Consider the following 24679-nt stretch of genomic DNA (forward strand, 5'->3'; position numbering starts at 1 on the left):
TGTATATCCCCTGGACCCTATAGCAATATAATGTCCCATCAAAATCACTTCAACCCCAAACTCCAGCCTTGAAAGTGCACGAATCCCAAGTCGATCAAGCATACAATCCCATCCCAACGCAAACCGTCCCCATAGACACAACCAGCAAACCAGCCGTCGAACCAAGCCCTGCCTTAAAAGCACCACCAGTGTGCAAAGAAAGAGGCGAAGTAGTAGACGTAGCCGCATTCTTCGAAGGCTCAGCACCCACAGCAGTACTAGTCGACGAAGCAGTTGTCGTAGTAGTCTCCACCTTCTGCGGAAGAACATTCTTCTTAAACGACTTATTGTTGTCTCCATAAATATTCCCATAGGGCTCATACTCGCAGACCAAATACCAACCCTGTGCGCGTGGCTTCTCTTCACCATCACGCTTGGCCAGATCCAGATCTTCAAAGTCATAGGGCTCCTGAGAAACAGAGTCGGGACCGAAATCTGGTTCGAGGTTTCTCTTCCCTTCGACTGTCTTCTTCTTCACGGTATATCCGCAGTCTACAGCGGCACATCCGACTTGGCGTGAGGCTTTCCAGACCAGCTGCGTGAAGTGACCTGTTGCTTTGGCGAAACCGGTGGGCAGGGTGAAGTTGTAGAATTCGCGTTCGTCGCCCCAGGCTTTGACTGCGGCGTCGCTGGTATTGAAGCCGTAGGCGAGGTTCTCGCCGTAGGGGCCATGCTATATATGTTGTCAGTTTTGCGTTGGGGTCTTGGTTGGGGGAGGAAACTTACTGAGTGAACGAAGTCGCAACTCTCGGCCCATTTCTTGGAGTATTCTGCCAAGGTATCGTTCCATACGAGTGGTTTGGCACTGTGTTGCTGGCGATAGTCATTTGAAACATCAAGCATTTCTTTCTTGAAGATTGTGGGGTCAATATAGGACGGGTCCATGGGTGTAGTTGGCACTGCGGGAGCAACAACCGTGACGGTAACAGTAGGCTGTCCTTCTGCGACGAGAGTCATATCTTCCATCTCAACGGCTTTCACGCTCTGAACTGTAAGGAAGATGCAGATGGCCATGCATCCTCTGACGGTAAGGTTCTTGAACATCATTTCGAGGATGTGAAAATGTCGTTCTTGGGTTGTGGTATTGAGGATTCGCAAGATGAAGGGTATATTATCTTCTTCACTTGCAAGAGATAGTCTTCAGGAAGTGTGATGTGGAAGATAATGTAGCTAATATGATGTTGTGAAGTATGAGGATGCCGGTAGATGATGAGATAATGGAATTGTCGTTCTTGTTTCGAGGTGTGGGGAGATGAAGAGGACAAAGATGGCTTTGGCAAAAGAAGCCTTCTTATGAACAATCCAGTTCTTATTCAGCTTGCGGTCGAATCGCCGGCGGTGCTTTGAGTCGTGACAATAGGCTTTGACGCTGCAGAACCAAGGCTTTGATCCGATTCAGACCTAGTTGATCCACGGTGTCCCTTCAGACTCGATAGTGTCCCGTGGATCGAGATGTGAATAAGCTGGGCTATTTTTAGTTCTTTCATTCAATGTGTTTGGAATTCATGGTCTCGTCAATAGATTGTTGGACAATGGGTGAAAGAAACGAGATGCATATTTAGTGCTGGCGGGAGAAAGCTTGGAATACCAACACCGCTTAGGACGAAGACGAGGAAGAGTGGAATATAAGCTAACTGCACAAATTTATTCATGTCGGAGACTTCAAGTGGGATAGAGCGATAGTTGGGTCGGGGTGGTTTCAGGCCCAACTAGGTGTTCCAGCAGCCGCCGACCTTAACGTCACATTGGCTTTAGGGCTGGCCAAAGGGAATCTGCAGCAATCAAGCATCTAGCATTGCATATGATGATTTTTAGACATAGATTAGCGCTTTTGGTGACATTTTATTGTTCCGTGCCACTTCGTTTTATCTTATTCTCAAATGAGACTCGGACGCGTTGGGCGACGGAGCTCACTTCAACCTATATCGAGCGACGGTATAGAGTCGCAAGTAACCTTGGCCAACGGATGTGATATGTGGGTGAGCCTAGAAATACAGTATGCCGATTAAAATTGAGATCGTCCTTGGTATCAGATCCCGAGATCAAATTAGGACGAAGGTCCCGGCTTAGTTCCAAGGTTGGCTAAGCCGCCCACAACCTCGGAAATGTTCAAGTTGTAAGAGCATAAGAAGATCTGGAGGCTAATTTGTGCCCAACAGGAAGGTATAGAAGTACTCGGGTATAAGTGTCTATTCTCGTATTTACCTATGTGCTCTGAGGGAGCCGACTAGTAGCAAACTCCATACTCTGCATTCGGGGTATCGGAATCCATTTACATAACATTGCAGCCAATGCCATACATAGCTCGTTCAACATCACGCTTGACCTGGTACCAGTCAGCACGGCGCTCCGCAAATTCAATAACCTCTTCCACGCGCCAGATGCCATGGAACCGATCCGCATCGGCAATGAGATTCGCCAGCTCCTTGGCATCAGACGGGTCAACCAAGTATATCTGCACGAGCTCCCGGAACGCCGTGAAATATAGCAGAAGCTCGCTGTTTCTCAGAGTCTGGATATATTTGAAGTAGTGGTTCATATCACTGATCAACTTGAGTGAGCCCTCGACACTCACGCGCTGGCGCTTCAGGTGTTTGCAAAGGGCGGTGAAGAGGCGGAGACCGACTTCCTGATTGAAGACATCCAGGGTACTCTTATCCGTGCTTCCTACTAGCATCTGGGTGTGCGAGGAAACCACGTCGACCACGGCGGTGGCAACTTCGCTGACGCCGACGTCCATGGTTTGGCGGTGCGGGTCTGAGGAGACACCTGGGTTAAAGTCCGTAGCTAGCTGGCGCGTGGCTAGGATATAGTCGACTTCTTCCATGAGAACATCAATTCCCTTATTCAGCCCAGCTGCGACGCGTTCATCGAGACTCTGTTCGAATTTCTTCTTCTCTTTATTTGCAGGATCCAAGAAGTCGTTTCGATCGGTCAATCTTGAGCCGATTAACTCTTGCTCGTAGAACACGTCCATCATCTGCAGGATCAGATCGCCGACGTTGACCAATTCCAAGAAAGTCACCAGCGGCTCGACACCGGACTGGTCACGTTCACCTTGTTCGCGCGGTCGGTAGTTGGAGAGGTGGCTGACGGCTTTGTCGAAGCCTACGATGACGTGCTGGTGTCCCAAAATGCGAAGCAGGGTAACGAAGATCGCCTCGCACTGTTGCTTTGCTGCTAGCGCAAGCTCACCGCCAAGTCGAACGAACTGGGCAGCTCTCTCCAGGCTGGCTTTGGCGGCATGTACTAGACCAAGGGCAATCTCGATGCTGAACAAGGATCGAATGCCCTCCATCTTCACTTTCATAATGGCGGCTTTTGCAGCCAGTTCTGTGGTCGGGACCTCTTCAACGGCCACTGGGGCAGGTGAAGATATTGTCGAGAAACGATTAGGGCTTTTGGGAGGTTGGAACGGATTATCACTGCTGGTCTCCGTTTCTGATTTCGCCTCCTCTGGTTTCGCGCTTGAGAAACTCGGGAGAATGTTCACGGGCATCATGATCACTTTTTTGAAAGATGTGAGGAAGTCTCGCTTGTCGGCTTGCCTGTTGATATTCGACATCAGGAAAGATTCTGTCGACGCTGCTTGTTCAGAAAGCTGCCGGTCCCAATCCCGCACCGTGGCCTCGCACGTTTTCTTGAAATGATCTAGCTCCTCTGCCAAGTACAGATCGATATGCGGTTCATAGATCTTGATCACAACGTTGTCAAGATACTCGTCATATTTGGCATCTGAGGTCTTTGTGGGAAGCAGGGCCTCCGATAGATTCATACATTGCACAAAGGTCGCAGAGATCGCAGTTAGATATGCTTCAATGCTGACACGATGCAGCTCGTCGAATATTGCCGTGAGAAAAGGGGATAGCACATCTTGTCCGACCTTTTCCATGAACTTCGATGAGACGTCCAGATCAGGAGGAAAGACACGGTTCATGATAGAGATCTCATCATTGAAAGCGACACTGAGGCGTGTGAAAAATGCCTGGGTCTGTTCCATCTTGACCGTGCCGGCTTGGCCATCAATGCAATCAGCCACATTCCCAAGATCTGACTTTCGTGTCATTATATGATTGTGATGGATAAAAATATCGAGTGCAGATTGTCCGCCATTGAGGGTCCATAGGATGTGAGCATACTTCCGCATAGTTCCGTCAACATCTTCGGATTCATATCCTTGGCGGAACTCTTTGAGCGCTGCGGTCTCAAACAAAGAGACTGTGCTCTGCAAGTGTTCGTGGCGCTGTTCACATCCTTGCTCGATATCGGATTTCGAGAATGACAGCAATTGGGCCAAGAGCTGGGCTTGCGCCTGGGGGTCTGGGTATTTGGTGAAGACTAGATTCTGGGCTGACGGGCCATTTCGTGCAATGTCATCGTAGAAAGGTGCCAATGCAGCATGGATCTTGCCGTATTCTTGACGAGCCTCGCCCCGTATCGACCTGGTCTGTTTTAAACACACCAAGCTAGGGTCTTGAGTGAGGTCATCCAGCGCAGTGGACTGAGATGATGTGTTCACCAGATCAATCTTATCGAACCCATCTGACATTTTGTTCAACTCGTTCGAAGGGTCGTCGCCGACGGTAATTGCGGGGACGCTTCCATCGCCCGTTTCCGCTTCCTCTTGCTGTTCCACAGCTTCCATGTTGGCAACCGTTCCAAAAGCACTTCGGCGTGTTTCCTCGCATCCGCTTCGTCCCAGCACCCGATCCGTTTTAGCCTGTGTACCCATCGAGTGTCATCGTACGCCATCTCGTGCATAAGCTTGCATGACCGCGCTGCTCGGATCAAATCAACGGGGCCGACATGGTCGAGAATTGAGGATACGATCTCTGTGCTTGTCAGTATCTTCTGCTCGCTCACCGCGTGTCATCTTTACACACCTGCTGGTAGAGCCGCTCTGGATATGTCCTCCATTGATGCCATGCGCAGCGAGGCCAGCACATCTCTGCGTGGTCCGGCCACGGCTCCGGGTCCTTTCTTTGCGCCTGGCATCGTGTGTTCTTGACCTCTTCATCGGGGAACAGAAAGCAGTCGGTGGCCCGTAATTTGAGACACCCTCGGACTCCAGGTGGCCCCGCGGTGGTCCGTCTTATCTTGGTATCGAACAACCACAACTTGTCTTGGGTCAAATTAGTGCCAGAGGCTCATGGAGACATTGCCCGCATCCAATCACTGGCGAAATCGTTCAAAAACTGTTATTACTGAGGAACAACATTCCAGTCTGTTTGCGCGCACGGACAGGGTCCAGCGCCTCCCCGTGGCAGAATCACACCGCTCTGTGGCAACGGGGAGCTTGGGTCATTCGATGGCGATGAGCTCCATTGCTTCAGCTAAGAATTGAAGGATACACCTGGTCAGTCATTAGCAGCTGTAGTGACTCCACGAGTGTGTCCGAACTGAATTGAAATTTGTACTATCTGAAAAGGAAGCGCATGCTACAAGACAGGTACCTATTTCAACATGACATTATATATCCCGAGGTCTGGGCCATCTTTTCCTTTTAAGAAGCCATTGAGAGATTCCCGAGGTTGCCACTAGATCAGTCCCACCTGTATTGTGTCCCTGCATCCAGTCCATATTCTGTTTTTACACAAAGCAAACCAAACAAGTTCATACTAAGTATGAACGGATAGTACGGAGTATGGAGTCGAAGTATAAAGGTACGGGGCCACCGTGTGCTGTACCGGGCGAGGAAGAAGATCCCGTCTCCCACCTGGGGAATAGAGAGCCTCTAGATATACTAGTGTCATCAAATCAGTAGCATCATGATTTGAAGAGGCTCTTGCACTAGAACGGTTCTGTTGTTCCGGTGATGCGTGTTCTCTCGGTGAAACTCGGAAGGGCTGTGCCGAAGAAAAATAAGATAAAAACAGCGAAATTCAGGAGCCCCCAACACCAGCAACACCAAGCTAGTAAAAGAAGATAATTGAAAGCCCAAGTAGATGCAGTAGACAGCAATGGCAAACAAAGCACAAAGAAGAAGTTCCGACGAGGCAGTTTTCTAGCGTCGTGCTGTGGTCGGAGGGTCGTCTGGCCAATCAGAACGAAGGGGTAATCATCAACGAAGAAACTTGCAACTTCGACGTCCAACCTCCAAAGAGCACCTCTCTCCTGTTCATCCTCCCTTTCCCCACCCACCCCTCTCTCGCTTTGGCGATTCAGCACTACTTCCCATCCATTCTCAATTGCTTGGAGGGTTAAATTTCGCCATGCTGGGACGTTCGATTCTGCGCGCGTCCAACCGGACCTTCGCACGCTCCCTCGGGAAGTCCACGGTACGACTGCACCCCATTGACCTTGGTCGACGAGGCCAATCAATTATATGGGCATCCATTGCTCGATCGGAGGACCCTGTTGCTAATTTTCTCCTCAGCGTGCCGCTTCCACCTCCGCCGGCGAGGCCGCCAGCTCCCCCTTCTACCTCACACTCACTGCCGGTCTCGCAACCGCCGCCGCCGCCGGTTCCACCGCATGGTACTACCACCTCTACGGCCAGGAGGCCTTCGCCATGACACCCGCTGAGGAAGGGTGAGTCAAATTCACCATCGATGATCGTCCCAACAATGCTTCCGGCGCGCCGAAACCGAGAATTGAGCATTGTGCGATCACCCCGGAAAGGACCAAAGCTAACGGATGGGATTAATTTAGACTCCACGCCACTCAGTACCCTTGGGTTCACGAGCGTTTCAACAAGACCTTCGACCACGCTGCGTGAGTGACGACAACCTTCCCCTAATCCCAACCAATCTTGCTTCCGCCAGACTAACCCCATTCAAAGCCTCCGCCGTGGTTTCCAGGTTTACCGTGAGGTTTGCGCCTCCTGCCACTCCCTCACCCGTGTCCCATGGCGCAGCATGGTCGGCACCATGCACACCGTCGACGAGATGAAGGCCATGGCCGAGGATAACGAGTACGACACCGAGCCCAACAGCGAGGGCAACATCGAGAAGCGCCCCGGAAAGCTCTCCGACTACATCCCTGCCCCCTACCCCAACGATGAGGCCGCCCGTGCCGCCAACGCCGGTGCTCTGCCCCCGATCTGAGCTTGATCACCAAGGGCCGTCACGGTGGCTGCAACTACGTCTTCTCTCTGCTCACCGGTTACCCTGATGAGGCTCCCGCCGGTGCTGCCGTCGCCGAGGGCATGAACTTCAACCCCTACTTCCCCGGTACCGGTATGTGAAAAACAACCATCTCGCAATCGATCCCCGTCCCGATCCAGATCTGACCTTTTTCTCTCTCTTTTAGGTATTGCTATGGGCCGTGTCCTGTTCGACGGTGTCGTCGAGTACGAGGACGGCACCCCCGCCACCACCTCCCAGATGGCCAAGGACGTCGTCGAGTTCCTCAACTGGTCCGCCGAGCCCGAGATGGACGACCGCAAGAAGATGGGTGTCAAGTCCGTCGCTCTTCTCACCGGTCTCTTCGCCATCTCCGTCTGGGTCAAGCGCTACAAGTGGGCCCCTCTCAAGACCCGCAAGATCGTGTACAGCCCTCCCATCGGTCCCCGTCGTTAAATCAGCAGCATGACCTTTTGTTTCTGAGTGGGAAAAATACGAGAGGCCGACGGGGCCGCACCGCTGGGGAATATTCATACCACCACCCCAGCTTGGTATGGGCTTCCGGACAGGCTTCTCTTTTTCGTCATTATCTGTGTCTATCTACGCTGTGTCTGTGTTTTGTTAGAACGCTCCCCGAACACTTGTATCTGTATCCTAGATATATTCTTTTTTTCATTTCCTTTCGAAAACTGTGTGCTTCGAGGAGTCATCTGAATTTAATTTCCTTTGTGATTATGACGCAGATTGGCGTGCGTAGTGAATGTTGTGATTGGGCTCTAGATCCAGATCGATGGTTTGCATGTCACCCAGCCCTGAAGTGTTCATGTAGTTGATTCTCGAGGTTGGGGCCGGGGCTTATTCCCTAACTTTGGAACTTCGAAGGCCTATGGGCAACTGGGAGGCATGTGTAGATAACAGCTAGGCCTTTACTCCGTATTTCAGTACATATTGGAGCTCCATTGTGGGGGTGATTTCAAGTACTTCTGACAGCTCGACTTGATCCACCTGGGCAGGCTCCATTCCATTGCGACAACATAGCAGTGATATCCATGGCAGGGCGTAGTAAAACGAACAGAGAAACACATGATTATAAGGTTGTACAGCAGTCTGTACTTTTCAGATATCTCATTATGTTCATCTAGATCTATATAAAGAGTGATCTTGAAACTTTACATCTAGCCAAGTAGGCGAGGCAGGTTAGGCAAACACATCGCCCAGAGTCCTCTCGCCATTCCCAAAGACCTTCACAAAGAACCAATCATAGCTACTCCACATAGATGAAAACAAAATATTCGCCATAGCCACCAACCATGGCGGACTGCGACCATCAGGTCCAGCAAAGATCTTCGACAAGGTCAATACCAAAAGCACCCACGGAATCCACAAAACCAAGAAGATAACCTTCCCAGCCTTCTGCCGCCGCGTCACAATATGATAAGTCCGAATCTGCGCCAAATACTTCCGATAAGAAATGGGAAGATCATGCTCCGCAGCCCCATTCCTAATCAAATTCAAGTACCGAGCAGAAGGCTGAGCGTAATCGGGATCAGGACGGAAGTGCAAACCGATAGTATACCACCACGAAAGCGCAGGTTTAGCAACTACCGCAGCACCCTTCCTCATCTGCGAGCGAAGCCTCGCATCATCCGCAGCAGGCGAAAGAAGCGTGCGCGCTTTGAACGGTGGTGTGGATGGATGATCGGGAACCGGGTCGGAGGAATCATAGGATTCGGGGAATGGATAGCAATCAACGACACCATCACGGTATCCGCGACCGCCGCCTTCCGTCGCGATGATCTTCGCATAGTCCGCAAGTGTAACTTCATAAACCACGCCAACGAGCGGCCCGCTCCATCGACGCTTGTGATACCTGGACTCATGCTGTGCGCCCATCAACGTAGCCTTCTCCGATAACTCTTCACCGTCTGACACGCACCCATCATGCGATTCCTCTCGGTATTGTGTGCCAGCGAAACAAGGCTCCGCATACGGAATCCCCGGAAGATCGAACGTGAGTCTCAGCTCAGGAACAAAGACACCGATCTGTGAAAGTGGTTTGATCCCGCGCATCCCGCGGAATGTCTGCGTCGCTAAATTCGACCCGTACGCTAGATACAAGACCGTCTCTTCAGTCTCTTGTACCTCCACTCCATGATCCAGCTGCTCGGAGATCTTCTCAGCGAGCGTTTCATCGCGATCGAGGGAAGCGGCGAAGCTAGATGCGCGACGACGGCCGATCGTCGTTGTGGGGATGGGTGTCGTATCGAGTTTTACATCCTGTTTAGCCCAAAAAGCTGGAAGTAAGCCTCGTAGCTTGGTGAGAGATGCGGTTGCGCTGAAGCGACATTCAGCCGCTGGAGCCGAGCCGTCGTTTCGGGCCGCTGGATTTGCCATTGTGAAGAGTTATAACGTGATGGTGGGCGTATGAAAAGTGAGGCTGCGCATGATCTAGGGGATTAGGCGCGAGTACGTAGGCATGGCTTATAAAGCGGCGCTTTTCAGCCGCGATTCGGACGAAGTGGAAGGCTATAAGCCCCAGGCTTCGATGGTGGATTATTAATCGCGGAGTCGGCGCAACTTTGGCTTGCGGTGTTAACGGAGCTCGGAGGTTGGACGGGCCGAGGGGAGCTTCCGGGGGTTCGCCTTGTTCGTTTGTATCAAAGCATTCTAGGGCTCAGGGAATGTCTGAATGTGGTTGGATGAACCGATTTTGGAGCTGAGTGTGTCGTGGAATCAGGATTCCTACATCGGTCGTTTCCTTGGATATCCTTGATAGGATGCTTGTTCACGCCCTGAAGCTCTCCGGCGGAGACTCCCTCGAGAGGGCCTGAGAGGGTGTAGGGCACCGATGGCTATGGCGAAACCAGTTGCAGTTGCTTGAAGATGGAAGATACCCCAGGGGAAGTGTCAACGCCAAATCTGGGGAAGACACGCATGTCACATTATCTTGTGCCTTGAATAGGGACATGCATATTCCTGGACTATAAATTCTTTCTGCGAGTATAAGACTGATATTTTCAATCAGAATGACAATAGCCATGAGCTCTGCTTGGCTTATAAATGCCACTAGCTGAAGTCCCCACGTGAGAGTACAAGTACACCGTAGACCTGGGGAGACACAGTCACTCGGGTGAGCCGTTTTCCCTCACAAACCACACCAGCCGTTCGACCTACCCGTTGCGCCGATTCGATCCAAGCCAGCATGTGAGGTTATTGTATTATGGATGTCACTGAGAAGTCTCAGGTGTCACCTGCAGTCGTTGGCGTGGGCCAGGGCAGCAAGCCCACAGAACGCCCTGTGCCTGCACCTCTACCAAACTCACTGCCCGCTCCAATCCAACCACCTGCCTCGAAGATCGTTCGTTTAAAACTGACCAAGCCAAAGCGTGCCAGAAAAGATCCTCAGGATGTGGATTGGGATGAAGATCTCCGCCCAACACCTGGTGAAGAAGCCGAGGCCCAGAAAGCACATGGAGGGGCAACTCGTGCTCAGACTGAACCAAAGAAAGGGAAGACAGCTGCGAAGCAGGGGAACCAGAAGCGTGCAAAGATATCGAAACCACGGACAACCTCAGCCAAGCGTAGGAAGTCGAATTCGACGAAGAGCAACACCGCCAAGCGAGGTATCAAGATATCACAGCTTCCATTGACCACTGTTGCGACAAGTGCACTTGTAGCTCCTATTGACAAAGAGATACCATGTGTTCCTGATGAGCCAAGTAACCAATGCAATGTGACGACGGAGACCAAGGTCGATCTACCCAAGACCTCTCACAAGACATCTCTTCCGAAGGATGACTACAACAAAATCATCAAGAATAGTCCACGAGTGAGTGTCGAGATCAGAAGCAGCCCTTCGATCACTGGTGACTCGTCTCTCGGGTTCGATTATGATATCAAAGAGCACAGCCAGATGGTCAGTATCCTGGAACACAGGGCACAGTTGGAAGCACAGAAGAAAGCTGGGAAGTCTGGTCGTATCATATCTGAGACAGATTCGATTTCCAGCCGTGACGCGAAAAATCCAGCTAGTGGAAGTGCTTCGAAGCTCACCATACTGCAGTCAAGGGTGCTTCACAAGCAAAAGATCAGAAAGTCAAAGGTTGCATGCGTGGAGAAGTCTCTCAAGTCTCACAAATCCCACGGGAGAGCACAAAGTGTTGGCAGCAAGCTCATGCTTGCGCTTCACGGCGAAGATTCTCAGCATGGACCGGTCTTTAACAGAGATGCTCCTATCATTATCTCATCCGATCCAGTGGAGCCTCAGAAGTCTCCCGAAAGCAAACAGCCTGATCCAATGCCGACTCAGACAATGCCGACACCTCATGGCATCGAGAAAGTGCAAAAGCATGCAGTACGTGTCGACAGCCCTCACCATTCATCCAAGTCCGACAAAGTTAGATCGTCATCGCCGGTTGTCGTCGACGACACGAAAGAAGTCGAGTTAGTCGATGCGACAGGTGGAATGGCCTCCTGGGGCGCCTTTTTGTCCTCCTTAGGGCACAGTGAAGGGCCAAGCACGGAGGATTCTTCAGACATTGAAATGGGAAGAGGTTTGATTGATGACGAACCGTCTATCCTCGACTACCATATGGAGATGGAACATTTGTCCGGGTTTGAAACTCTGCAACCCATGATCCATGAACCGACCACGCATCTGCAGCCCACCAAGCCCGGCGAAAGCCCGAAGTCTACCTCTTCAGGCACTTCGATTACAAGAAAGACTGATATACCCCCTGCAGGTGGAAACAAGAAACATGAATCCAGCCACACACCCGAGTCGCAGAAGCCTCTGTTGCGCAGCGAGGCCGAACATCGCTCGCTCTCACCTCAGCAGACATCGGCTCCAAGAACCATAGTTGTCGACCGAAACGGCAGTCCTCAGCTTGTGTCCTTGTCAATCAAGGGAGTGACTCCATTCCAGGTTGACTTTGACGGCGAACAAGACCAAGAAGTCGCAACCAGCTCAAGTCAATATGATCGAAGTTCTAGTGAATTTTCCACTGCAAGTCAATACAAAGGTGTCTTTTGGACAAAATTCCAGCGAGAAATGTTCCTGGCCTACGGAATCGACACCGAAAAGATGGACAGGTCACACACCTGGCCACCACAACCCATGCCTAAGCTTTCATGCTCGAAAGAAGACACAGCAGATGGCGCCGACTCGGACAAGGAATCAACGAGTGGCCCAGACTCTTCACAGCGGACGATCGAAGAGAGGGGGTTGGGCGTGGCGCAAGATCGACAATGCGACAGATCATTCCGCACAGATATCTCGGTGTCATCACAGCCAGATATGAAATCACACCGCTCCTCGGAGGAGGATCCAATGAACTGGATCTCGACCCTCCGTGTAGCACAGAAAGACGCGCACAACCTGTTGCACCAAACGAATTCCGTATGTCCTAATTCCCAAGGTTTGTGGATGTGGCTAATCCGATGATAGAATCTCTCAACTCAACTGGCGGCGGAGAAAGCAACCATTACACGGGTTCTGGAGATCTACCGCGAAGGGTGTGGACGAATCCTAGAAGATTTATTCCAGGCGCAAGAAGCGCGCATGACGCTATACAAGCAGCAGATGCAACATGTCAAGGAGCAACACACGGAGATCTGCCAGGACTTGGTCCGGGGGCTGCAGGAGCTGGACCGTCGGATGCAACAGGGGCCAATTTAAGATAGCTGAAAACCCGGGGGAGGGGGGGTTGACAGAGAGTGGGCCATTAGTAAAAACATCTTTAAATCCACATTTACAAAAGGCATCGCCGTGATTGGGACTGCCTCGCCGGTCACCGGAATCACGTGGAAGCCTCGCTTTATACTTCGATTGAGTCATAGGCCTTCTCCGTCGCAATTTATTATTTTTTTTCTGTTTCTGCTTCCTCTTCAATTCCATCCATATTCTCAATTCCCCTTCAATTGTCATTGAGTTGTTCAATTGCTCCCATTCACTCCCCACCATGGCTGTAAGTCAGCCCCTCACTAGTAACGCTCCAGTCCCACCTCTGACGTCGCCAGTTCTTCATCGACAACCCTAACGTGGGCAACACAAATCACCTGGAAGACTCTCGAAGTAAGATATTCTCCAATTGAGCCCTCATATTACAGTACAACGCATTCTAATAAATTAAACAAAAAACAGTTCTCGGCTACAACCCCCTCACCCCACCCAACCTCCTCCAACATGAATTCGCATTGTCAGAGAAGTCCCGGCAAACCGTCCTTCAAGGACGCGCAGAATCCGTCGAGGTCGTCCACGGCACAGATAAGAAGCAGCGCCTGATGGTCGTCATCGGACCATGCTCAATCCACGACCCCGAAATGGCCCTCGAATACTGCGACCGCCTAATGAAGATGAAGGAGAAGTACGCCGATGACCTCCTCATCGTGATGCGCTCCTACCTCGAGAAGCCCCGCACAACAGTCGGCTGGAAGGGTCTGATCAACGACCCGGACATCGACAACTCCTTCAAGATCAACAAGGGCCTGCGCGTCTCGCGTCAGCTGTTCCTCGACCTCACAAACAAGGGCATGCCCATCGCCTCCGAAATGCTCGATACCATCTCCCCCAGTTCCTCGCTGATTGTCTGTCCGTCGGCGCTGTCGGCGCCCGTACCACTGAATCCCAAGTTCACCGCGAACTGTCATCTGGTCTTTCTTTCCCTGTTGGATTCAAGAATGGAACCGATGGATCATTGGATGTTGCAGTCGATGCTATTGGCTCTGTGAAGCACCCGCACCACTTCTTGTCTGTCACGAAACCTGGTGTTGTTTCTATCGTGGGAACTGTTGGAAACCCCGATTGCTTCGTTATTCTGCGTGGTGGTAAGAAGGGTCCCAACTACGATGCTGCCAGTATTGCCGAGGCAAAGGTCAAGCTTAATGCAAAGGGCATGCGGCCCCGTCTCATGGTCGACTGCAGTCATGGAAACTCGGAGAAGAACCACAGGAACCAGCCTAAGGTTGCTGCTGTTCTTGCTGAGCAACTTGCTGCTGGTGAAGATGCTATTATGGGTGTTATGATTGAGAGTAATATCAATGAGGGTGAGTTTGCGAATCTTGGTTCTGATCTCTCGAGTTGGGAACGTTTACTAACATGCACTTTAGGTAACCAAAAAGTTCCCGAGGAGGGCAAGGCAGGCCTCAAGTACGGTGTCAGTATCACGGATGCTTGCATCAGCTGGGAGGATACTGAGGATGTGCTGGAGGTTCTTGCTCAAGGCGTGCGTGCGCGTCGCGAGAAGCAGAGCTCAAAATAAGCGATTCTGAGAGATCTATTGCTCCAAAAGGCCATGCCCATAATTGATACTACATAGTGACACAAAAGTTGAGCTTTTTTGCGCTCGTTTATCTATCAGCTTCTTTCAATCTCGGACAAGCAAATCGTTCTTAGGATCTTGCAATACCTGCAAGAGTTGACCATAGCGTAAAGTCAGAAAGAATACGAGATCGTACAAAATTCCGAGCTACTTTCTAATGACAGCAAGCCTCCTACTCCCATTCAGGGATTGATGGGTGATGTTTGATCTTCAACAATGCGAGATACTGGCAATTTGATGGAAGAATCAAGTTGTGTCCTCCGCTCTGTCGATTTAACTGTCAAAATATTCAAAAATGGCATCGAAATCTCCAGATATCTGATTTCGGGGCGTGTTTTGATGGTACACCAGCCCAGACACCCATCAACGATCGATATTGCGCATAACCATCTTGGAAAAGCTCGCGAGCGCCATCAACCTCGTCTCCAGGTTTCTCGCCATAGTCACAACCCCATTTCCATGACGGAGGAAGCGGGATCCGGAAATTTGAACTCAGCCGAAAAAAACAAGAATGTATGTTGGATGACGGGATATTCCTCCTTGCATACCCAAGACTCAGGTATCCATTAGACCAGTCACGCTCATCTGACCGAACCCGCACCGAGCCTCCCCATAGTACCTGGGGTATTCATGGCTCGAATCAATTAAGATAGAGCAGAGCCTCTAGCTCGGGTTCAGCTTTGTTTTTGCCATCCCATAACTCCGTACGCAGATCCGGCTGCTGGTTGCGTGTATGTCCTGCTGCAGTGCCATCAAAGCAGCCATCATGGTGCCCTTCCCGGTGATGAAGAACGGCAGCTGAAAGAGGTTGCTTTTGCCAGAAGTTGTTGGTAGTATTGCGGTAGACGTTGACGATCCGCCTGCACAACCTGGAACACCAGCTGGGTTGGGTCAGCACGGCTTCAAGCCGCCGTGTCAGGCCACAATTGGCGGCATGGTGGTCGTCCCCCCCGAAGAAACGCTGCGGGGCCAGCTGGGGTATCGGGCATGCTGCTCACGCGACGAGGGGTCCAGTGGTCCTGGCGTGGGTGCCACGCTAGTACGCTTGCAGTGGAGTTGATATCGACCGGAGTGAGGAAGATCATTGGGGTTTTGTCCTTATGAAGTTGGTTCCAGGGTCACAGAAAGGATCAAGGCGTGTGAGATCGAGGCCCGATGCTGCACATTTCGCCCGGTGTTGACGGCTCCCTGCTTCTGAGGAAGCTTGCCAACACTTGCGATAATTGGATCGCCGTAGTTTATAAGGTGGCCGAGGCGTTGGAAATCGGGACGGGTGTGTAGGACCCCCGAGGAATCACCCGCAGTATGGCTTCTCTCAGTATGTAATCGCTCTCTCTCTCTCTTTCGATTTGAGGAGGAAGTCAACAGGGATATAAAGTGATCTGAGATGAGGTAGCTGCGAAAGTAAGCCTTTGAATGGCTCCGTGAATCTCAGAAGTGACGAGCAAGTGAGAGTCCACCATAAATCCTGGGAGCGACTCTTTATTTCTTGGTAGCTCTTGGGACCTCTTAATCTCTCTCCACTTGCTTGGATTGCCTTTTCTCTATTCTTATCAACTTTTGGTGAGGGAAATCATTCCTAAGATCCTGTGATGGGCCCGCAGAACTAACCATATTGTAAAGTCATATAGAAGGAGAAAAATGAATACGAGATTGTACATCAAGATGTTTGAGCTATTCTGTAATGAAAGCAAATCTAATCCTGTCCTCATCCAGAGATTTCAAAGGTGCAAGTGAGTAGTTTTGCTCTTTGGACTATCAGTCAAAGCTAGCAATCGTAGGTAGCCCTCCCATAACTCTTGGTGCAATGAAGACAAGATGACCAAGAAACATGCAGGATCCATCAGCATTGAAAAGCAGTCTTTCGGATGATCAATGTGATTCGGATACCCAAATCAACCCAAATAAGGTACCCAAGTACGCTTGTACGGCCAGGTGGTGGTGAAAACATTGGCCGGTGTGCTAAGAAGTATCGAGGATTTGCCCTTCATTGTGAGATACCCCGGAACCTAAAATGGGCCATGGCAACCAAAATCAAAGCCGAGTGTTGCACAATTGGCATGGGTTCTTTGGTGCTTTTGACGAAAATGAAGCACATCTGTGAGCGAGGTTTGCCCCAAACGATGAACGGCGCAGGATGAGCCCTGGAATGAGATTTGTCGTAGATTGTTGACGGTACCTATTTCCTGAGTGAACTAGTCGACATTTTGGATAATTGCATCGCCGTATTCTTTGAATTTGCTGAGGTATTGAAGATTGGGGCGGATGTGTACGGTCTCAACACCAGGCGGTAGGACATCTTTCAGTTTAGAGCTGCTCTCTCCCGATCCGAGCAGAAAGTCAATTAAAATCTCAACTGATTTGAGGTGAAGGAGATTTAAGAGTATGCCTTGGAGGCTCCCGCGTTCACTTCCGTGGTGACGGGCAAGTGATAATGCAAACGTCCTACATGTGAAAACCGCCTCAAGAGGCCCAGATACACGGGTGCTGGTGCGCCTCCTGGTGCGGGGATCAAAGACATGCCCTGGATATCTGGCAGCCAGATCTCAAGGGTTTGGAAGATGAAAGGCGAAACCATGGCTAAAACCAATGGGAAATGACAGCAGCGGTTGCCATATTTAAGTATGGGGTATTGTTCCCATAATCGACGTTCTCAAGTTTCGAAAATCTTGAGACCAGCCCAGTAGCACAGACGTAGTCGTCTCCAGCACTGAGATAAGACACAAGTTCTTCCCATTTCGTGAAAGGCGTTGTTGAACTCCGTATGATTGATCTCTGCCAGTTGACAGTAGAGGTCGGAAGCAGTATTCCGACCTGACCTTATTGCGACAGCAAGCCTGTCGCATGGTAGTTGGAGAAGGAGCGGAGGCCTGTGGATTCAAGGCTTGTTGAAGAAGGTACAGTTGTCCTAGTCTTCCACGACTCCATCTGTATCGATCCAGCTTGGGAACATCACCCTCGATGGACCCTCCGGTCATATCATCCGGATGCATCTGCGGAGCGCCGCGCTCGCGTGTTGATGATCGGCAAAGTGGTAGCAATAGATCGATACCAGTTATATCGGTTTATAAAGGCAATTGTATCTCTTTGTAGTACCTTCTGGCTCAGAAGTATTAGTCAAGGGTAAGGTGGTGGAAGACGAAGTGAGAGAAAGGTTGGAAGAAGTGAGCGCGTGGAGAGGTCTATTGTGCGTTAGTTATTGTTTTAGTTTCTCTCTCAACTGGTTCAATTTTTCAGCTGCAGTCACCGCTACTACATGACTTGTGAGCGAAATGCACATGATTGTACTATTATTTACTTAGATTTATATCACATATACCTCACATTCGAGGGACTATGACAGCAAATACTTGAGCTTCTCCAGAGTCTACTTCAAATGGATACATCCATGGACCCATCACCTTACTTAGATGGCCCTTGCTAGAATGAGCTTCCAAGTTTATAAATCATTCCAGTCATAGTCACATTAACAGATATGTCCATGCATTTCAATAGCTTCATCACAGCCCTAGATGCTTTCTAAAATTATATACAACCAATGCCTCCCGAGCTCGCTCACTCAGGAATCTTAAAATCAATAATACAAGCCGCAAAAGACGACCGTCTAGCAGCAAGATCCTGCCCATGCACCCCAGCCCTACAAGGCTTAACATCCAACCTCCCAGCCCCATACCTCCCAGCAAAACAAACATCATCTTCAAACTTCCTCTTCCTCCTCAATTCCTTCAAAGAATTATTCCTCCTCGCCAGAACCCCATCAGCACCCGACCCAAAACTCCGTACCCTCCCATCCCCAGTCTCAATATCAAAAACCTCCGCCTTGCCACTGCGTCCAAAAGCCCAAACCCGCACCCCGCCTTCCGAGCACTGCACAGAAAGCTCAACGGCATCATCAACAGTCCCGATTTCCTTCCCATACACCTTAAACGGCCACATCATAGCCACAGATCTGAATACATCAAGAGATTCCAGGTCCGCCTCGCAGCGATCTGCATCAGCGTACCAGTCACGCGCGAGATCACTATCGCCCATAACGCCATTAACCTGGCGCTCGCGTTCTCGACGAACGAGATCAAAGACGTCCAGTGGAACGGAGTAGAGAACGAGACGATCACCGTAAACCGCGACGAGACGGGGACCCCACGTCAGATCCGAAGCTGCTGCGAAAACAGTAGGAAGAGGATTGATTTGGTCCTCGGAAGATCTGACATTATTTGAGAAAGGGGGGACGCAGACAATTGCACGGGTAAGACTTGTTGGACCACCGATAGGAGCATCGGAGCCGATGCAGAGGAGATTAGAGCGTGGGTCGATAAAAGTCATATGGAAGCCGTCGTTTAGAGGGACTGCGTGGAAATGGTGACAGTGAGTTGCGCGGACGAAGCTGCGGGATGGGGTGTGAGGGATTCTGCGGCGGGAGTAGGATTGGACGTCTGCAAGGAAGTGGAATTGGTGTTTTGGTGATGTGGGGGGACATGTGCATTCGTGAAGGCCTCCTGGGCCTGAGAGGGAGGAGATGAGACGGAGTTCGGTTGGGGAGTCTGGACTGCTGGGGAGGAAGTGGAGGATTTCGGAGGGTTGAGGGATTGTGAAGTGTTTTCGGGGATCGTTGCGTTTTGATTTGGATACGCTGTGGATTTCGATGCCGGAGGCACAGCCGAAAGCTACCAGGTCTTGTCCTGGGCATATTGCTACTGTTCGGGGTGGGTTTTCTTCTGTGCAGATGTTGTAGAAGAGGTGGGTGGAGGATGGGTCTGTTGGTTGGGATTCTGAGGGTTTGGAGGATACTGGGACTTTGCTGATGATTCCAACGCGATTGTGCAGTAATGCAGCAATGGTGATTTGCGAAGTGGTGGTATCGACGACGGCTGAAACAACGTCAAATGGACATTGCACACGCGATATCAAATCCAAATCGACATCGTTCAAGCTCGACTTTGACCGGATCTTTCGTCCACGAAGGCGATAGATATAAATCATGCAGCCCATCGTCACTAACAGATAATTGCTGCAGCTGCTCGTGCTGAAGGTCGAAGTAGAAGCTCCCAGCTCTTTGCTGTCACCGAGTTGTCCAACCGCCTGATGTCGAGTGAGATGGGATCTTCTTTCAGCCCCAGAAAGAGCTGAGAAGTCAATGACAGCAGTCTTAACGAAACCAGACTTCTTCGAGTTCATCCTGCGCCCTGACAACAGGCACTCTGTAGCAATTCGCCGACTCATTCTCCAAACATTGCATTCATCCAACCGATCCGATACACACGGTCTTCGCCGATCCTGCAGCCAGGCCTTCCACCACCCCGCTCTCTTCATCATGCGCTCGAGAAGCTGTTCATTCAAACTAACCCGCATCCACCGCGAGCATGTGTGTCGAGCGCTATCAAAGTCATGCGGTGACAGCAGCGAGAAAATATCCAGTAAGATCTCCGGTGGCGCCAGATTCGCCGCAGAAGGCGATGCACGTCTTGATATAGATGCTCGAGTTTGTCGCTTCACTGGAAGATATCCAGCGTCGGTCCTCGAAGTCGATACTGATGCGGTTGGTTTCCTGTGACGGGAGTCTGAGACATGACCAGCATAGTCTTGACTTGATCGCAGTGATCGCAAGGCGGGCATGGTGATATACCCGGCGGTGGTAGCCATTCGGTCTGATTTCCCTGAATCAGAACATCGAGATAGATCAACAATTCAATGAGGATGTAGATCAGGATGTATAAATGGTTCAAACCCAGTATTTGTTTCTCTTCACCCCCTTAAACAACAACAACAACAACAACCTTGAAACACACGAGGGGCCCTTTTCACGGGATGTTTATCCAACGACCAACAACGTAATGATCGTCTGTAAAGATTTCTTTTTTTTAAAAAAGTCAAGACCAGCGAATCGCACTGGAAGGAGAGATCGCCACCGATTTAACAAAAGAATCGGCCAACGGGATTTGCAGAGGTATGTTGACACGGTGCAAGGTCAAGGTTGTATCGGCAACGTCTCTGAAAGCGGTTATCAAGAAGGTCTGAGATGGAACCCGAGAGATTCGAGGGCGAGGCAAGGGCTGTTTAATTAAAATACTCCCCTATTTCCAAGGTTCAAGTTTCAATCTGACGTCGAGACTTTTTAAGAATTCGTTCTGTCATTTATTCTTTATTCCACGCGGAACTTCCGAGTGGAGCACGTCAAGAGACATCAAAAATGTCGGACTTGAGTGCATTATGCACCTGAACAGCTGTCATTCCATAGAATTGTACTAAGAACTACCGAGTATACTCCGTAGAGTATTTTCAGATCCATAGAATAGGATAGTGTGCAATGCAATAATGCACTAATGGAAGGCAACGAGTAATCCACTGAGAAAACCCGATCAGATAGGCCATGCAACGTTAACATTCCAAAGGATCTCGGGAAGAAAAAAAGAAAAAAAGAGAAGAGCGTAAAAGACCGAAAGACACGAAGAATGCCGGATGCAGCACATGTCTTGGCAACTTCACTTTCCTCACTTCCTCACTTCATGCAGCTCTCAGTCATAACAAAACCCTTGAAATACAAACACAATTGAGAATACACTTATTTAGTCTCCCAAATCCCACATTCCTCAACTCTCTATACTTTAATCCATGTCTTTCTTTCTCAGGATGTTTCATCCTCCTCACCGCAAAAGACCAACCCGCCATCCCCCACTGCCCAGGAATGTGCCCCCGACCATGTGGACCCTTAAGAAATTCCAGAAGTTCATCTGAGTGCGTAGTGATCGGCTTTCAATAGGGTGTGATTTCCACGATACCCGATCCCTGATCCCTGATACTTGGCCGTGAGAGATCACAACATCCATCTCCGTGATAGTGATACGAGACTATATTCACCCCCTCGCAGAATCTTGTCTTAAGACTATTGGCCGAGGACCCCCATCAACGGCATAGATCCCCTCACGGGAACTTTTGAACATTCTCAAGTGAACTGATTAACTCAATAGCCTCTCACTAAGAAAAGGAAAAGAGACGGGGGAAAAAAGAAATAGGCGTCCAATGATTAATTGCAAGGATTCGGTGTCTTTGACTTTGCGTGCTCAGACACGTTTGCCGCCATACGAAGCGGAGGAATGCGGGAAAAGGGTTAACCCAGGCGAGGCCCAGAGTTTAGCCGAGTTTATTCATACTTGCGGAGTACGGAGACGGAGTACTCCGTGCTCTATATGCAAAAGACATACCAAAAGACATACTTCGGCGAGGGGCCGCACTGGTGGCATTTATCACAAGGCAACGAAAATGGCTTATGGGTACGGAGTACATACATTGGCGCTTGACGGGGTATTGGAATCAGTATCGTACAGACTTTATACTCGGACACTGGCAATGTGAAGGGCAACAACATAGAACATAAAACACAAAAGCAAGATCTCTAAGGGCCAACTGCGGAAGTGGTCTTAACGAGAGGAAGGGATCAAAAAGTAAACAAAGGTGTCCACCCATAGGTATCATGGACGGAAACGTCAAACATAAACATCAGAAAACATCAGAAATTAGAAATGTGAGGTATCAAAGTCGTACATCATGATGAGTCAAAGACACATGCGAAACGAATGCATTATTTGCAGAGGAAAAAATAAATAAATCAGACATTGGGCGTCTGATGAGCCTCAAAGGCCGACGCACCGTTGCCTGGAGTAGGCGTGCAACCAGGGAGCCAGGCATCATGCAGCGGAACAATCAAGCTCGGGTTGACGTACTTCTTCAGCCGCAGTTCCAGATCATGACCGCCAATGCGAATCGGGAGACTATCGCGGTCGAGGCCCGACGGCGGTGAGAAATTGGAGGAAGGCGACGGGGAGATATCGTCGCCACCCGGCTGGTCACGGTTAATGCTCTTGAGGGCGATGAATTTCATCAAAGGCTCGTATGTGCGACCGAACCAATAGGAGAACCAGACCGTGAAGCCCAGAAGAGGCACGAGGAGCAGGGAGCGGGTGATTGCGCGGCGGAGGGCTAGGACGCCGATCATGGCGAGTTGGTGGATGAGCAGACCGACGAATACGCGGTTGCAGATCATTGGCCATGCACGACCGGTGGAGTGCTGCTGGTGGTCCATGGCGTAGAGGAGTTGGTACTTGTAAATGAATTTGCCGACCGTGAAGTAGATGAGACCGAATAGGCAGATCAACCATGAGCTGGGGAAGACACTGTACACCACGCATATCACGAGGATGAGGATGGTTTGAGGGATTGAGAATCCGTAGCTGAACTTGGGGGGAGTTGCTAGTTCGGCGTATTCTCGTGGCGTGCGAGCAGAGAGGAACTGGAAGGGGTAGAGTGCTACACTTCCGAATTCGAGAAGTCGGAATGGGAAGAGACCCAGACCTTGCAGAATTAACAGATTGATGTAGAATGGAGCGAGACCTTCGAGAGATTTGGCCAAAGCAAAGGCGATCGTGGTGGAGTCTTTGAATGCATCCCTGAGGTTCTCCCAGAAGCCATAGAACCCACTTGCTGTTCCAAACACGGTGAAGAGCAGGAACAGGTTGAAGAACGAGAAGAAGAAGTTCTTGGAAATGATCGATAGTTCCACGTCGCCGCGTGAAACCATTCCCTGGTTGTTCGAGAGCCCTATAATGAGTGTTAGCATTCGATGTCACCCCTATCAGAACTCCTTTTTCAAGACTTACACTCGTAGACATAAGGAACGGCAACGGTCAACAGCGAGAATGCAAGGGTGGGCAAACCAGTCTGGACCAAAGACTTCAAAAGCACATGCTCCTCAAGGAACTCCGCCAATTGGGGAACGAGTTTCCGAAGAGTTTCCAGATCGAGCAGCGATGCAATGGGGAGCAAAAGCACCGACCAGAAAACAGTAAGGAACCCAATAGCAATAGTGATGGACCACGACTGAGCCATCCGACGAGTTCGAGACAAGTATGTGTTCTTCCAAATCACATCCGCCGGCGCTGGGGCAAGTCGAGCAAACATCTGGTTCGGGTGAGGGTCGAGAATGGCTTGCACGAGCATTTGAGACGCAGCGATAGATTCCATAGTCACGAATGCGATCTCGGTGGTTGGGTATTCTTTCTCTCGCGCATTCTGAATGTGCTCATCGATCCTCCGCAGCTTCTCTTCGAAATAATCGATGGCGTCGATCATGCGATACCGAAGCTTGAATGGGCCATACCACAAGCGGAATTTGGGCCTCTCGCTGGAATAGTCCATGGTATTATCGTGCTCGCTTCCAGAAAGAAGGCCGGATCGCTCGTTGTCCTCGTCGTGTGATTGTTGGTTGGTCAAGGGCAGTGTGTTTCCGTCGCTTTTCGGTCGCTTATATCCTAGGTGTTTCGTCCATGCTCTTTCGAGATCTCGGATGACCTTCATTCTCTCGTCGATCAATTCATCCAGCTCACGCCATTTCCGGCAAACTGTGATACTCTCGACTTTACCGACGCGCAAGCCCTCGACGAAGTCCTTGATCTGTTCCTCGGTGCTCAGATCATGCGGGATTCCAGACAGGCGAATTGTGCGATCAGTAGTACTGGTCTGATTCCCCAGGTACGTTTGACGAGTGCGGATAATTGTGTTCGTCTCTTGAAGAAGCATATGAATGGCCAAGCCGCTGAAGACGTACGCAAACAAAACGTAAATCCAAAGATACCCGGGGTCCGTGACTGGCTTGTCCTTCTCAGCTATCATGGTGTCATTGCCAGGAACGTTATCCCATCCAGGAACTCCATATTGCCCAGTATATTTGTAGTGTAAGGGGAGGATGATTGCAACGGCGAAAATGAAGACGGCGAGGAGGAAACGAATCGCAAACTTGAAGAAAGACAAGAACTGTGTCGGAACGCACGGGTCAGCAACGGTCAACTACCATATCAGAGAATTCAACCCATACCACATAAGCATCCAGGCCTGCGGACTGCAGGACCTCCTGATCAGTGATGCGATGGAGAACCGGAATCCAGCCGAACATGGTATTGGGCAGTTCCGGTAGGCGCGAAGCGGCGTTTCGTTGTCGGCGCCGTGCTGCATACAGCTCGGTCCATTTTGGTCGCAGGATCTGGTACAAAGAAATCAGCAGCTGGAGCATATTTTGCGCCAAAACTTCAACATACACAAAACGTTAGGAAAGCGCTCAGGCCTAGCACAGAGCTAACCACGAACTGCGTGTATAGATCGCGCAAGTCATGCAACTGGTCGTCCCATTGTTTTCCTTTGCCAGGTTTCTCGGTCAGCCCGGTCAAAATTGCCGTAGCGGCTGATGCAGTTAGTGACATGGCTCCGACT

General features: G+C 50.4%; 9 protein-coding genes across 9 annotated transcripts; 3 read left to right on the plus strand and 6 right to left on the minus strand.

Moving 5' to 3' along the window:
- Positions 1-94: 94 nt before the first annotated feature.
- Positions 95-1086, minus strand: N7506_004698 (putative extracellular SCP domain protein Pry1; the record flags this gene model as incomplete). Its single annotated transcript, XM_056953992.1, has 2 exons — positions 95-712; positions 766-1086. 2 exons carry the CDS (start codon positions 1084-1086, stop codon positions 95-97), a joined length of 939 nt encoding a protein of 312 aa, XP_056812881.1.
- A 1225-nt stretch (positions 1087-2311) lies between these two features.
- On the minus strand, positions 2312-5034 carry N7506_004699 (uncharacterized protein; the record flags this gene model as incomplete). Its single annotated transcript, XM_056953993.1, has 3 exons — positions 2312-4730; positions 4787-4871; positions 4923-5034. The coding sequence occupies 3 exons, from the start codon at positions 5032-5034 to the stop codon at positions 2312-2314; spliced, it is 2616 nt and encodes an 871-aa protein (XP_056812882.1).
- A 1217-nt stretch (positions 5035-6251) lies between these two features.
- N7506_004700 (ubiquinol--cytochrome-c reductase catalytic subunit CYT1) lies at positions 6252-7559 on the plus strand (the record flags this gene model as incomplete). Its single annotated transcript, XM_056953994.1, has 6 exons — positions 6252-6317; positions 6416-6570; positions 6691-6753; positions 6821-7061; positions 7100-7217; positions 7291-7559. 6 exons carry the CDS (start codon positions 6252-6254, stop codon positions 7557-7559), a joined length of 912 nt encoding a protein of 303 aa, XP_056812883.1.
- Positions 7560-8300: 741 nt separating this feature from the next.
- On the minus strand, positions 8301-9497 carry N7506_004701 (uncharacterized protein; the record flags this gene model as incomplete). The annotated part of the gene is made up of 1 exon (XM_056953995.1): positions 8301-9497. The coding sequence occupies one exon, from the start codon at positions 9495-9497 to the stop codon at positions 8301-8303; it is 1197 nt and encodes a 398-aa protein (XP_056812884.1).
- Positions 9498-10323: 826 nt separating this feature from the next.
- Positions 10324-12780, plus strand: N7506_004702 (uncharacterized protein; the record flags this gene model as incomplete). Its single annotated transcript, XM_056953996.1, has 2 exons — positions 10324-12501; positions 12550-12780. The coding sequence occupies 2 exons, from the start codon at positions 10324-10326 to the stop codon at positions 12778-12780; spliced, it is 2409 nt and encodes an 802-aa protein (XP_056812885.1).
- A 283-nt stretch (positions 12781-13063) lies between these two features.
- N7506_004703 (3-deoxy-7-phosphoheptulonate synthase) lies at positions 13064-14362 on the plus strand (the record flags this gene model as incomplete). The annotated part of the gene is made up of 5 exons (XM_056953997.1): positions 13064-13069; positions 13122-13176; positions 13246-13692; positions 13734-14147; positions 14211-14362. The coding sequence occupies 5 exons, from the start codon at positions 13064-13066 to the stop codon at positions 14360-14362; spliced, it is 1074 nt and encodes a 357-aa protein (XP_056812886.1).
- Positions 14363-15062: 700 nt separating this feature from the next.
- N7506_004704 (uncharacterized protein) lies at positions 15063-15507 on the minus strand (the record flags this gene model as incomplete). The annotated part of the gene is made up of 2 exons (XM_056953998.1): positions 15063-15282; positions 15383-15507. 2 exons carry the CDS (start codon positions 15505-15507, stop codon positions 15063-15065), a joined length of 345 nt encoding a protein of 114 aa, XP_056812887.1.
- A 2470-nt stretch (positions 15508-17977) lies between these two features.
- N7506_004705 (F-box protein) lies at positions 17978-20062 on the minus strand (the record flags this gene model as incomplete). Its single annotated transcript, XM_056953999.1, has 1 exon — positions 17978-20062. The coding sequence occupies one exon, from the start codon at positions 20060-20062 to the stop codon at positions 17978-17980; it is 2085 nt and encodes a 694-aa protein (XP_056812888.1).
- Positions 20063-22025: 1963 nt separating this feature from the next.
- N7506_004706 (putative DUF221 domain protein) lies at positions 22026-24669 on the minus strand (the record flags this gene model as incomplete). Its single annotated transcript, XM_056954000.1, has 4 exons — positions 22026-23014; positions 23074-24226; positions 24288-24452; positions 24508-24669. 4 exons carry the CDS (start codon positions 24667-24669, stop codon positions 22026-22028), a joined length of 2469 nt encoding a protein of 822 aa, XP_056812889.1.
- Positions 24670-24679: the final 10 nt, after the last annotated feature.

The sequence above is a fragment of the Penicillium brevicompactum genome (genome assembly GCF_028827555.1).
Source record: "Penicillium brevicompactum strain IBT 35665 chromosome Unknown utg000003l_segment0_segment0, whole genome shotgun sequence".
Lineage (NCBI taxonomy): Eukaryota > Fungi > Ascomycota > Eurotiomycetes > Eurotiales > Aspergillaceae > Penicillium > Penicillium brevicompactum.